Source organism: Carassius carassius, chromosome 3 (assembly GCF_963082965.1).
Source record: "Carassius carassius chromosome 3, fCarCar2.1, whole genome shotgun sequence".
NCBI classification, from domain to species: Eukaryota; Metazoa; Chordata; class Actinopteri; order Cypriniformes; family Cyprinidae; genus Carassius; species Carassius carassius.
In genome coordinates, this window is record NC_081757.1 from 16,722,023 (window position 1) to 16,737,258 (window position 15,236).

Consider the following 15,236-nt stretch of genomic DNA (forward strand, 5'->3'; position numbering starts at 1 on the left):
ACTGTCCTACAGTACCTGCCTGTCAACATTTGTATTTGCATACCTCTGCGTACAATGTGCACACAGACATTATTTGTTGCATTCAACCCTCCATCAATGCTATTTTTCATTGTGTCGCTGGTTAGGTTCTGGTCTGCCTGTGCGCATTCATGTGTTTAGGAGGAGGCGTGGCTTTGCATAGTGATTACGCAGGGAGGGAGTGATCTTGCTTTCAAAGCTAATTTGCTATTGCTTGCCTTTCGGAATTTGTCTAATTAATGCCCTACCATTTTACCATCCAAATTTCTTACTTCTGTCTTTATTTAAAGGGGACCTTTAATGCAAAAATTACTTTTACAAGGTGTTTGCAGTGTGTGAAAACAACCAGCCGATACTGGTAAAAATCCACCCACTTATTTTTTTATAATTCCAATAAATCAAACAGTCTCTCAGAACATGCGATTCCTGATTCCTGAAAAAGTCCCACCCATTTGTGATAATCTCTGCAATATAAGCATTGACACAGCCCTGAATGAGAAGCAGCAGTCCACCATTACTGTTTTCTTGCTGTAGCTGCTTGAGATATACAATGTCAGCGTCAAAGACGCATTATAAGTGCTATCATTTGGGATGTGCCAACAAATTTAGGAGTCATATTTAGTTTTCCAAATTGCCTTTCTGAAAAAAGGCTTCTTGGTACTCTATAAGGCTAATGTTGCTAAAGCTACCATCATCTCTACCTGTTTCCGCTGATGCTCTGTGGCAACTTATTTAAATTATGTGATGTTTTTTTAAGTTCTGTACATTTTGGGACCTTTTATTTAGAAATCAAAATGGTTCTATCAACAAAGTTGAACTCTAACTTGGTTCTATAAGGTTCTATTTGTGAGCCAATCAGCACTTTGAATCTTATTAAATTATCTGCAAAATTTTACTGACTTGAATGGCTTTACAGCAGAGCAATTACTGTATGCAATGAAATATAAGTGTCAAAGTCATTTGATGGTGGATGTGGTGAATAGTGATCAAAATGTTGTTTTAGAAAACGTTGAAAATTATAGTTTTGAGAATATGCTTGAGATCGCGAATATGAGCCAGATGCTGAGTAAGTGCACTCTGACGATGGTAAGATCATCTGCTCAAATTGAACCATTTGTTTTTAATTTTTTTTATTACAGAGCAAAATAACAAGACAAGCTTCAAACCCCCCACCCACCCCACCATGCATTCATACCACAACCACAATCATCCACACAGTGTTATGACAAGAAAGCAAAGTAAAACGAAGCACAAAGCAAACAAAGTTAATAACATAAGAAAATGAAAAATAAAATAAATCAATACTACTAATAAAAAAATCAATAAAGAAAAAACACAATAGAATAAACAAAACATTTATGCCATAACACATGGCGCACCTTTAAGAACATACACCTAATATTTATATCTCTAACTCAAATAAGCAGACATTTTTTCATGCTCAGTTATTCTGTTGTTATTTGTTGCAATAATTGTTTCTAGCATATACTGATAAAACACTCTATTCTTAAAGTGTTTTATACATAAGTTTGATAAAGTTTTAGCTTTAAAAATAAAAATTTTACCCATCAAAATAATCATATTCAAAAAGTGTATGCATTTTCCCTCAAAGACACATAACAAAATGTTCTGAGGTGTTATTTGCAAAACAATATCCATAGACCTTAACCATAACTGTATACTGACCCAAAACTTAGCCACATGTGGGCAAAAATAAAACAAATGCATCAGGTCCTCCTCCTCATCCCAACAGAACCTGCAACAGGGATCCTTTTCTATCTGCCATTTAAACCGAGATTTTTTTTTTGCAATAATTTTATAAAAGATTTTAAGTTGAAATTATTCTGGAATATGAATCGATTGTAGTTGCTTAACAGTTCCTGCAATGATGTTTGTTTAAATACCCACCATATTCCTGCATAAAATTAACATCTGCACTGGATAAAATATTTAGCATTGCTTTTTATGCTATACTTGAAAAAAAAAAACATTTTTTTCCCCTAAAATATGAAATAAATGTCATAAAGCATTCAATTTAACTTTCTCATACATATTGACACATTGTTACAACACTATTTTTATGTTTTAAAACAAATTATAAGTAAACTGTTAAACAGTATTTCTTGAAAATAATTGCTTCAATTAATGTTTTGCAAGATAAAGCCTTATAATTCAAAGCAGAAAATGTTTTTCTTAGAATTAGAAGGTTCTATCTACATTTTACCTGTTCCAAAAATCCCCATTTACAAATCTGAGAGGATTTTTGATATTGTACTTTTAGAATACATTTAGGGTCTCTGTCATTTTCATGCATGGAAGAGACTTGTTCCCCATATCACTTTTGCTATATGGAATGCAAAATCTTTGAAGCTCAATATCTCAAAACCACTCAGCATGCAGATAGAACTTTATAATTCCAAGGCCATCACGCCATGCTCCCCATCTGTGTAATTAATAATCAAGCATTTATTATGCACTGTACAATCAGATGACTGACTTTTAAACCAAGTAGGTTTTCTGCAAAGACAACAGGCTTGTACTAATAGTGGTATATATGCCGGAGCATGAGCTCTTGAAGCTCCGCCCTCTTCTGAAAAGACTTTGAAGACACTTTGGGACGCAGTTCTCATTTTCCAGTCCTGCGCCGCGTTGTTTAAAAAGCAATTGCATTTGTGTGCCCATGGGCATGCTGGTCTTAAAAAGAGGTGTGTTCAGGCGCATTGTTGGCGCGTTGCTATTTTGAGGAACTGGAAAACAGACTGCGCCATAGACCAACTCAAACCTGGTCTGAAGTCTGGCACAATATTTTTTCTTTGTTATTTAAAGAGCACATTAATAATATGTGCCTGTAGGTGAATGCACAATGCATGTACACTTTGCTTATTACACTCACAGGCAGCAGCACAGAAACATTTTTAAAAATGAAAAATTACATTCTGCCATGTAAATAGCAAACCCACCATGGTGCGAGCACAACTGGCTTTTAAAGGGGATGGGAGATGAGATTCTGATTGGTTTATTGCAAGTTACACCCAAAAAAACACCCATTACTCATTAAGAGAACAGAGACAACCCGTTTAGACCATGCGTCCAGGCGTGGCGTGCACTTTCGACCATGCGCTTAGAATGCTAAAATAGTGCCCTTCAACTGAAAACTATATTAGCCTACTTTTAAAATATATAATGTGACAGAATATTGTGATGTTAATGGAAAAGTTGTTTAAACAACAATGCATAGTATGTGCTTTAAAATGTGGTATATGTACAAGAAGCAAGCATAAATCTCAGGTTAAGAGCAGAGGAGAGTCGAGACAGTGAAACTGCTGCAAACAGTAGGGCAGCCCCAGGCAATCTGTGCTATAATCTCATATATTTCCACTAGGACTGAATCCTATACTGCTTTCATGTTGAGCTACTGCCTCCTTCTAGATAGAGCTAGAGAAAGAGAACAGTCTGGTACAGAAACATATACAATCAAAGTTTTTCAAGATGAAAAAGTGCAGTCAAGTAACTGAACTGAAGTTCACATAACTTCACTAAGGAAGTTGTAGAGGAGTTCCTGAAGGAGAGCCACAGTGACGCCCTCAGAAACCAGGCCTGTGGTGCACACCCAAAGATCAGCAGAACTGCTGAAACTCCTGAGGAAGAGCTTGATACCAGTGAACCAACATGGAGAGAAGTCCAGGATATTGTGCAGAAAGCCCGTTCAGCATCTGCCCCAGGACCAAGCGGTATACCTTATAAAGTATACAAGAGATGCCCGATGCTCCTCCGCAGGTTATGGAAACTGTTGCGAAGGATATGGACAAAAGGTATCATTCCAGCATCTGGGAAAAGAGCAGAGGGGTGTTTTGTACCCAAGGAAATGGCTCTTCTGACATCAGTCAGTTCCGAACCATCTCTCTCCTAAGTGTCGAATGCAAGGTATTCTTTTCTGTCCTGGCAAAAAGGATGACTACCTACATGGTGAAGAATAAATATGTCGATACACCAGTCCAGAAGGGTGGCATTCCAGGTTTCTCCGGGTGCTTGGAACATACGGGCATCCTCAATCAGTTGATCAGAGAGGCCAAGGGGAGCAAAGGAAATTTAACGGTTGTCTGGCTCGACTTGGCTAACGCATACGGTTCAATCCCACATGGCATCATTAACACAGCTATGGAACACTACCATATCCCCTACCACACCAGGGGTATAATTACCAGCTACTTCGGAGGATTCAAACTACGGTTCAAAACTGCCCACTTTACAACCCAGTGGCAGGTCCTGGAAAAGGGAATCGTGACAGGCTGCACCATCTCCCCCATCCTGTTTGTCATGGGAATGAACCTGCTCATAACAGCTGCAGAAAAGGAATCCAGAAGGCCATCAATGGAGTCTGGCATCCACCAACCTCCAATAAGAGGTTTTATGGATGACCTTACCATAACAACTTCAACCCATGTGCAAGCAAGATGGATCTTGAAGGCCCTTGAAGATGGAGCAACATGGGCTCGGGTGAAATTCAAACCGAGGAAATCAAGAAGTATGGTGATTAGAAATGGGAAAGTGACCAGCAAGTTCCAGCTGCGAGTACAGGGGGAGACGATACCATCAATCGAGGAAAACCCAATTAAGTGCCTAGGTAAATGGGGCGATGCATCCCTGACCGACAGATGCAATGTTTCCAGGACAGAGAAACAGGCAGATGCATGGCTGAGTAAGATCGAGGGGTCAGGATTGCCATGAAAGTTTAAGGCCTGGCTCTTCCAGCATGGCCTGCTACCACGGCTTATGTGGCTACTGACAATCTACGAAGTACCTATGACAGCAGTGGAAGGAGTCGAGGGGCTTGGAATCCCACCAAGCTTCACGTCAGTAGGGCTATACACCAAGTCTGGTCAGGTACAGCTGCCCCTATCATCAGTGGTGGAGGAGTTCAAGGTGGCAAAGTGCCGTCTTGTGATGATGTACCAAGACTCCACTGATGAAAAAGTCAGGAGAGCAGGTGTCACTACGAGATCAGGACGCAGGTGGGTGGCTGACACATCAGTGGCACAAGCCGAAAGTGCATTGAAGGACATCATCGGGAACCCATGCGTAGGGGGCAAGGATTCGGATCCACCCACTTCCAGCAGTGGGAAAAAGCAGACCCAAGGCAGAGGAGGGACATGATTCTAGCCGAGGTCTGACACCTGGTGGAAGAAAGGTGTAGGTCTAGGGTCGTCGAACTTGGAGTACAAGGTACCTGGAAGAAGTGGGACCTGCCGAAGCGGAAGATCATGTGGCCTGAGATCTGGAGACTGGAGCCCTTTCGTATCTCCTTCCTGCTCCGTTCAGTGTACGACACCCTTCCACCTATCGTGTAGGCTATGCGGAGGGAGGGGAACAATGGCGTACATACTGGCAGGATGCAAAACAGCCCTTAGCCAAGGAAGATACAGGTGGCGCCATGACAAGGTTCTCTTTGCACTGGCTGACATCTTGGAGCAGGAGAGGCAGACAAAGCGCCAGACCAGTACAAGGCTGAGGACATGCATTCAGTTCATCAGAGAAGGGGAGAAACCAGCAGCCCCCAAGAAGATCAAAAATAGCCTCTTGCAAGCAGCACAATCCTGGGAGATGGGGGTGGACCTGGGAAAGAAACTAGTCTTCCCCCAGGTTGTGCAAACACTGCTGAGGCCAGACATGGTCTTATGGTCTGAGGAGGCAAGGAAGATAATCTTGATTGTACTGACGGTCCTGTGGGAAGACGGGTGTGAGGAGGCCCATGAGCGGAAAGCTACAAAGTATCAGGACCTTGTTGAGCAGTGCAGGGCCAAAGGGTGGCAGACCTGGCTATTCCCGGTTGAGGTCGGGTGTAGGGGTTTCCCGGCACAATCTGTGTGGAAGACACTCACTGCTTTGGGTTTAGCAGGAAGGGAGAGGAAGGCAGCTATCCGTAGGTTGGGTGTGGCAGCAGAAAGAGTGTCTTGTTGGCTCTGGAGTAGGAGGGAGGAGTTGAGCTGGGGGCCAGGAGGAAGAGGGCAGTGACTGGCCACCACTGCCGACCCGCCAACTGGAGGGTGTTGTGGTTCAGGGTCAAAACACCCCGTGAAAGTTGGACGCCACCTGATGACATCTTCTCCTGGCCGAAAGCTACAGTCATGCAATACAGTCAGTGACTGAGCAAGATAGCATCAGTTCAGATGTTTTCAATAGTAGGAGCAGTTCAAAACACCCTCAGGTCAAAGGTTCAGCTGAGACAGACAGATGTATGGCAGGAGCGGGTGGTGCCACAGCTGGCTTAAAGGGATGCTCCACCCAAAAATGAAAATTTTGTCATTAATCACTTAGCCCCGTGTCGTTCTAAACCCGTAAAAGCTTTGTTTATCCTTGTATCAGCCGCACCACAAGTGTGCGGCTGACACAGAAGAGCGTAGGCAGTTTGAGTGATTTGAAGAGACACAGAGGAGACTGTTGACAAAGCAATTGTTGAATAAAGTCGTAATTTTTGTTTTATTCACGTACAAAAAGTGTTCTTGTCTCTTCATAACATTATGGTTAAAACACTTATAACAGATGTACTATTCTGACGATGCTTTTCATACTTTTCTGGACCTTGACAGTGTAACTTACTTGGCAGTCTATGGGACAGTCACAAGCCTCCCGGTTTTCATCCAAAATATCTTAAATTGTGTTCCGAAGATGAACAAAGCTTTTACGTGTTTGGAACGACACGGGGGTAAGTGATTAGTGACAAAATTTTCATTTTGGGGTGGAGTATCCCTTTAAAGGATCTAAAGTCAATATGACTGTCAGTTTCTCCCATAAACCATTCCAGGTAAACTCAACATTTCACTCAGATATAATAGAGAAGAAACAATAAGCAAGAAAAGTTGTCACAATTTCCAATTCATGCTGACTTTTATATAGAACTCAGAATTTTAAACCCATAGTTGCATACAATATAGAAGTTAACAGAATGTTTAACAGAATTGTGACATAATTATGGAGAGAGAACCCATTTGCCAAAAAAAAGCCCTTCGCTTTGAAATAAGATTTAAGATTTAATTAACTTTGTTTTTTGGAATATATATCAGCATAATTTTCCACAAAATTTTTAGCTAAGAGTATTTGACATGTTTGTCTACCTTGTACATATTTTAATGTCTAAGACTTTTTGTACCAGAATTAGATGAGCAATGACTGCACTCTATGTGCCCTATTTTAAAGATCTAAACACAAAGTGTAAAGCGCATGGCGCAGGTGCACTCAGGGCGTGTCCAAATCCACTTTTACTACACTGTAAAACCGAACAGTGAAATTAATCAAATGAAATTAGTTAAATGCAGTCAAATAATAATGAAAGTTCATTGAACTTAATTTAAATAAGTTCTGTTAACTCAAAATTTTGTTGTAGTAAGGTGAACTTAAAATGATTGTGTTTTCTAGTTCCCAGCATGCTTTGCATCAGAAAACAAGGAAAATAAATGTAGAAATTAAGTGTTATTTTGTGTGTTTTTACACAAGATTAACATAGAGGGACATAAGTTAGTACTTAAATGTTGTGTTATGTTAGAATTTACAAAGGTTTCTGTTATGTTGGTTTTGTAGTGTTACCGTTTTGGTGAAGAGTAGAGAATGTGGTTAGGTTGAGGATGGACAGCAAAAGACTAAATTTGAGTGTATTTCCCACATTATAGAGTTGAAAAATAGAGAACATTTTGAGTGAATTACTCTCTAATTATAAATTGAGAAATATCAATATTTATAAAATAACTGAGATAATTTAAGGCAACTGGAAATGTGATTTTACATTTTATGTAAACTTAAAACATTAAAAAACATCACTTAAATGTTTTTGTGCAATCTGTTAGAAATTTCTTTTTGAGTTCTGTAAACTTATTAGGATTCACAGTGTATTTTAACGACGGAAAAACGGTTGGTCTAAACTGGTTGTCCCTGTTCTCTTAATAAGTAATGGGTGTTTTTTAACGTGCAAAAACCAATCAGAGTCTTATCTCCCATTCCCTTTAAGAGGCAGTTACACTAGTGCCATGATGGATTTGCTAATTACAATGGCAGAATTTGGCAAGCGCAAAGACAGAACGGGTCTCCGAAATCAAACGCTGCGCCTTGCGTTGCATTGTGCTAGGTGTATTATAGGGCCCAAAGTCTTACAAAGTGAACTACATTTAATTAGCCCTCACAAGCTCACAAGGTGTGCAACAGTGTGCAACACTTAGTTAGTGTGCAACAATGTAAGAAACATGTCTCCGTGTTTTGTTGCACAATTTCACCTACCCACAAACTTTCTAAAGATGTGGCACATAGCACTCCAAAAATAGTGTATCCATAACATCAATAATGGAATGTCGATCAAGTGTATACCATAGGTTATGTGCACCCTCACATCTAAGATGAAACTGCCACTTCCAAACAACCCTCTTTTGAAAAGATTACCCTTATCAAAATGCAGCAACGGCTCCTGAAGTTTGCTGGTCCTCTGAAATTGGGATTGAGAAAAGAAGCCCTGCTGAGTCCTCAGTGTGCTTTTAATGTCAGATGTGACCGGCACCAAGGTGAATGTGAAGAGCTCTTATGTCCCTGTTCTGTTAGAGAGCTCTAACATATTCTCCACAACTCATATTGGAATAAGCCAGCTGCCCACTTACCACCTTGAAATAGCTCAACTGTGGCAGGGCTAACACTTAACCTAGTGTGCCACTTATCAACCGTTCCATATTTTTGCAATGATTAACACAATAAATCGACGAGCAAAGCGACATGATGCATGTGATGTGTCAGTGGGTGAATTTATCAGCACCACCAGCTCTGCTCCCTACTGAGTTAACAGCCCTATCAGTTCCCTTCTCAAACTCCGGGAACAACCAACAGTTTGGGGTTTGTCAATGACACTTTGTGACACAGGCTCTCATGGGCTCAGTGACCAATGAGCTTCTTGCCACCAATTAACCCTGGAGAACCACAGACTACAAATCATTTCCAACAAATCATTTCTAACACATTTTGATTCTCTCTCGTCTGTTTTTCCTCTGCAGATTCAAAAGCATATACATTAGCAAAACAGAGACCGTTGCCCATGGTGACCATTTACATTCACAGGGTCACAGACATGGTCATGCACCAACCCTTGTTTTTCAAATAATTATTTAAATTAGGTGATGCTAAATCCATGGAAAACCTATAGATTTAACCAAGGTGGTGTTCTAGACATGCTCAGATATTCTTGCTTTCTATCTGTAATGTGACATTGAACAGTTGAAAAGCATGTAGTTACCGGCAAATAAAAAGGAAACAGAACAGAAGCAAGCTAGTGTTAGATGCCTTTTTTCTTTTGTTAATTCTATAATAAAACAAAACAAAACAATTAGATAGAATACAAAAACATTAGAAAAGCTAGTGTTTTTTTATAAGAAAACAAGCAGTTAGTAATGAATAGAGTTTTTTAAAGAATAGAATTAGAATAGAGATTGCTAGAGTTAGAGGGTTAAATAAAAATTTATATAAATCTAAATATTTATTAGATATTCTTTATTTATGCTGGAATAAACTGTGACATTAGGACTTTGTTAAGGTATTGGTTAGGGAATGGTCAATTCTGATGATGAGAAGCAGAAGGAGACTGGAAAATGACAGCATCTGGTCATCTAATCTGGCTGTTTAGTGTAGCACAGTGACAGCCCTGACCCTCAATTAGGGCTACAGATAACAATGAAGTAACTCTGGGTAATGGGATTATGGTTTGCTTTCTTAGTGCTAATCTCTGTCCACTACTGTGGGGGCCTGTAAATTGAAACAGCAGACTGTCTTTATTGAGTTACTAAAGCTGTTTTGTTCATAAACTTCTTGTATCAAGACACACATTTGCTTGAATTTACACTTCCACTCACTGAAATATATTCCACTCATTCTTATGATCTGAATTGTTAAAAAAGAAGAAGAAAAAATCTATTTGACACACTGTATCTGGTGCTTATAATGTATTTAGCTACTTGATGTTGAATTAAATAGATCAAAGTGCATGTGGTTATGACAAAACAATGCCATGCACTCTAGAAATGTCTAACATAACATCTAGCAAAGTTATACATTCAAAATATAAACTGATAAAAAATTGTTCAAAAACTGTTCTATTGACACAATTAATTTAAGTTGTTACAAAAAGAATTGGGAATCAATTCTGATTCCTGGTTCTCCATTCTATTTCGATTCTTGTTTTTAAGATTGAAGGAACCTAATCTCACCATGACTGCAGGCATAAGCACCGATTTATGTTTCTGTTGGTGTGTACCCAACCAACCCCCCCCCCCCCCATTTTTTCTTTTAAAAGCACAAATGTATTATCAACAAAATTAGTTGAGCAAATGATATGGGCTCATTACTCAGTGTTTAACTAGGCCTGTGTTTATTTTTCAAGTCCTTTTCTCTGTGTGGTGGTGTGCTTGATGAAGATGTGAACTGAAAAATAAACTGAAAAATAAAAGTAGTCGGACAGTCGAGAGTCATAAATACTGGGTAACACAGGGTAATGTGTAACAGAAACTTCGCAGGTGCAAACGGGGTAAATAATGTTTTGTATTCTGATTACAATGTAGTTAACCTTGGCTGGCTACAAATCGCATTGTTTATCTGTCAATTTGTTAATTTTTGTGCCTTTTATTCCATCTCAAAATAAAAGGCACAAAAAGTCCATAAATATAACATAAAAAAAATAAAAAACAATGTGTGGAGGCTTCCATTTGAAAGGCACGATAAGCTTTGTTGAAATGAAAATGGCTCTCTCGATTTTTTTCTTGACACTTGATACCCAATGCCAAGGAAACTATTCTTTTTGGAATAGATTCTTCTTTGTTTTCTTTTTTTCACAGCCCTAACTAGAAGAAGTCCATTCAAACTAATTATTGTGTGGTTGAAATCAAACTGATTGTTTGCGTGCAATATATAAAACTTAATTTTACTAAATTTAATGTACAGTATGGGACATGCAAAAGGGTGCCTTTTCACTAAACTGGCATTAGCAAAACTATTGCTGTCTGCCCAAAACCTCTGCACATGTCAGCGAAACTCTTCTGGTCGATGGTAATCACACAAATCACACTTTTTTTACCATAATAATATATAGAAGTTAATTTTAACATTTATTATTCTAATGCAGTTACATGCAGAGCATGTTGGTAACTAGGAATCTGCTCTCAGGTTTAAGTTGAACAAGCAACAAAATCATTTTTGAGTGCAGATTCCTGCCAGAACAGTTTTTGTTGTATTTTCAAAATATATTGTAATATAGTCAAAATTGCAGTGTAAGGACAAGAAGCAGTGTCAGCATTTATTTAAATTGTATGATTTCGACTTGAACCTCAAACCTGGTTTTTGTGCTTTCTGCATCATTATTAATATAAAGTAAACAAGCTTGAAAATTACAATTGACAACTTTTGTATTAACTCAGTGTTGTTTCAGCCCAATAAATATTAACACTTTATCTATGAGAGTTCAATATTGTCTTGGACTCTCTTGCTGCATTTCCCACGAACTAACATAGCTCTGTTTTGATGTAGCTTCAGACTGAACATTTTTCTTTAAACAATGGATGATGCGCGATAGAGATCACTGCTTTTCATCTTCTGAGATCTGTATAATTGACTGAAATGAAAGCCCACAAATCCGTGTTGCGAAACAGCATTTTCCCAATAATACCCATGAATTACTACATCAAGTACTATGAAAGGATTCAAGGTTAGTGACTTGTTGCTATAGTCACAGATTGTAGATAGATGTGCTCTTACACCAGTTTTTCTCATATTAAATGTCAGATTAACTTCGGCATAAAAATGATAGTTTCTGGCCTAATGCATTTCTGTGTGAGATCCTGAGATCCCAACATGGTTTAGGATAATATGACTTTCAACAACGTGTAAAAACATCATTAAATACCCTTTTGACTACAGCCACCCCTTAATATACCCCTCCTAGTGCTCCAGGTGCAGTGCAAAAAGATGCCTTGGTTGCCGTTGGTTACAAGAGACCACTCTGGAGTGTATTGGCTATTATGGACCATTAACTTAAGTGAGGCACCAAAACCACAGATGCAATGGTTTCTGACTTACACTGCTTAACTAAAACTGACAATTAAAATATGCACTTAAAATATCTGATTTGAAAGTCAATATGTCTGAAAATCTCAAGTGAACTATTTCATTCACATGAAATCCAAATGTAAATAGTGACAGCACTTAAATATTGTCAGCCAGAAATTCTCATCTAAGACTTACCACATTATATTTAGATAAGTCACACCTAGAAACACATGAATGTCACTGCATTAGATAACAAAATTATTTAGACACTTATCAAGTGTAGCAGAACATGTGCAGTAGCTCCTCACGATATCTGCAGAGTACAAATGTGCGATGCCACCTGGTTTGGTATTTTGTTATGCGATAAAATCCAAACATATTAAAGTGTTGCTAAAGTTTCCAAATTCATCTACACTGATCTGCTTACATGACATTTCAATGAATTACCATCAATAACCATAAACATATTGAATGGCTTAATACACTTCAACTTACATCAGCAATGAAGATTTATGAGGTCTGTCATGCTCCACTAGCTTTCATACCCATGCATGGATTTTCAGAACAAATACCAAACTAATACTGAAACAAAATTACTGCAGTAATATCGCTCCAGCATACCATCATATCTGGTAAAATCATCCAAAATCTAGTTACAGAAAATAATCTAAATAAATGATGCCGAAACCAGAAAAACATCTCATTGAAGGAGTGGATGTGGATCTACAGTACCATGGCCTTCATAATAAAATCAATTATATTATCTTTTGTGTGATTATTAATCAAGTTATTATTAATCTGCCACAAAACAGGTCAGGCTGACCTCCCCTCATTTCAGTCTCATAGATTCAGGGATTCATCATAACCCTGCATAGGAGACTTTTTAACAGTTCTTGACAGTAAAGCAGCCAACTTCATGATACTGATAGAAATTAAGAAATTTTGTCTCAAAATAATGGCTGTCATCACATGGTCTCAGATGGTTCTTGAAAGCCCATTGCCATTAACAATTTATAAATAAGCCACTTTTCCTCAGTGCATGACCCACTGGATCAAGTTGTGGACGCTTGTCACAATGAGAAACAAGCCATCAAGGAATGCAGTTGCTGGTGATCAGGTCTGGAGGAGATGACATTCTTGAGGCAGATTACTTTAACTTCTTATAGCATCCACCAAAAATAACAACAACAAAAACTCTTACCTTTCGCTTTGACTGTTCAGACTTCTTGGACATATTTTTCATTTTTTTATGAAGATGGTACAATACCTGCGATTCAAAGAAAATGTCACATTAATGCCTAAAAGTGTATGCCATTACTCATCCATCATTAATGATGAAAAAAGCAGTGAGTGATGGCAGACATTGTGTGGCCAGTGTTTTGACACTTCTCTTGAGAGAAATGACAATGAAAAACTATAGGATATTACAGAATTTCAGGAAGTAATTCCAGCACTGCAGAGGCACATTTATCATCATGGTCCTGTCCAACATTTATACAAAATAAATAGATTGATACACTTAGTAAACACACTAACTCACATTAAATATAATAAAAGTAGTCCATGTTTTGTGGCAGTCACCTAAAATTGCTAAATAAAAGTCATGGCTACATTTAAAGTCAATGTTCAAAGACAGCATAAAAATTGTTGAAAGGTACAGCTCTCTTGTGTTGATGGTTGACTACCCAAAGTAAAACAAATCTCTTATCTTGTGAAAAATAAAAATAAATGATTATATTGCAGTCATACTGTGCTACTTTGTTTCAAAGGGTTGCGAAGGAACATTATAATATATATATTTTTAAAAAAAATTACATTTTCATTATATATATATATATATATATATATATATATATATATATATATATATATATATATATATATATATATATATATATATATATATATATAAAGAAAATCTGATTGAACGAATATAGTTTTAAATGAATATAGAAAAAATTATTGTGTGTTGAAGTAAATACTACAGAAAAACAAATGTAATTTCTACATTACATCATTTAGTTCAGGCAAGACAAAAAAACAATTAAATATTAGTACTCAATTTAGACTTGTACAATTTAAAGTTTAAACTTAGTATATTTTACTTGGAATTGTTTTTTTTTTGTTTTTTAAAAAATAATTGTTTAAGTAAATATCAAAGTCATGATCCATTTGTTACCACCATGCACTTGGGTATGAATAATTAATAATGTAAAAATGTTTTATCTGATTTCGAGACATATTTACAGTGTAAATTATGAACTGTTTTATGGTTGCTTTTGTTGTTAGGTTACATATATTGCTGTTTTGTGACATCTGGAGTTCATTTTTTACTCAAAATTTTTACTCATTCAGTTAACTATATTGAGTGAACATATTACCTTAAAAAGAATAACAAGCTGACTACTTACTTACATAAGTGTAGTCAGCTTGTTGTTCTTTTTAAGGTAATGCTATGGCCAACATGCTTTATTGCCCCCCCCCCACCCCCCCTTGTGCTATGTTGTTTGAGTAAAGTTAACAAACTTTGACTGAGTGTACTCAGGGGTGCTGCCAGGAATTTTGGGCCCCATGACAAAAAAATCTAATTGGGCCCCCTCTGTGCAGCTGTTGTCACCCCATCTCTAGGACCTAACTGTCCCATCAAAATTTTACATAACTCTAATCAAAGGCTTGCAACTGTCTTGCTGCTTGTATAGTTCAATACTAGTACTAGCACAATATTTACTGCTGGTGATTTGTAAATGCAAATCTGCATACAGTATGCAGTTCACTATTTGATGCAAGATTAAAAGCCACCATAATATGTCCTTAAAGCAACACTTTGTAACATTTTTTACCTTAAAATAATGTTTCCAAAATCGTTTCAGTGGTTCATCAATTTGTAACAGGGTGAAAGGCACTTATGCCTCCCTGGAGTCCCTGGAATGATGCTAAGTCATTAACACAGTGGTAGCTAATTTATATGTAGTTTTCAAATTAAAATAATCATTAATTCTTCTCTCTTTAGACCAAATCAATTAAGCTTATGAGAAATTTGAATCAAGGAATACATTTGGAAAATCTTGACTAAATTATGACAATTTTCATTTTTGGGTGAACTATCCATTTAACAGAAGTGAAAAAGGAGCAACTTATATATATATATATATATTATA

General features: G+C 37.5%; 1 protein-coding gene across 1 annotated transcript in view; it reads right to left on the bottom strand.

Annotated features, from left to right (window-relative positions):
* Positions 1-15,236, bottom strand: part of galr1b (galanin receptor 1b) — a 49,123-nt gene that overhangs the window by 23,339 nt on the left and 10,548 nt on the right. Inside the window, exon 2 of the mRNA XM_059531654.1 lies at positions 13,280-13,345. Within this exon, the coding sequence (XP_059387637.1) occupies positions 13,280-13,345 (66 nt within the window). The remainder of the gene's footprint in view (positions 1-13,279; positions 13,346-15,236) is intronic.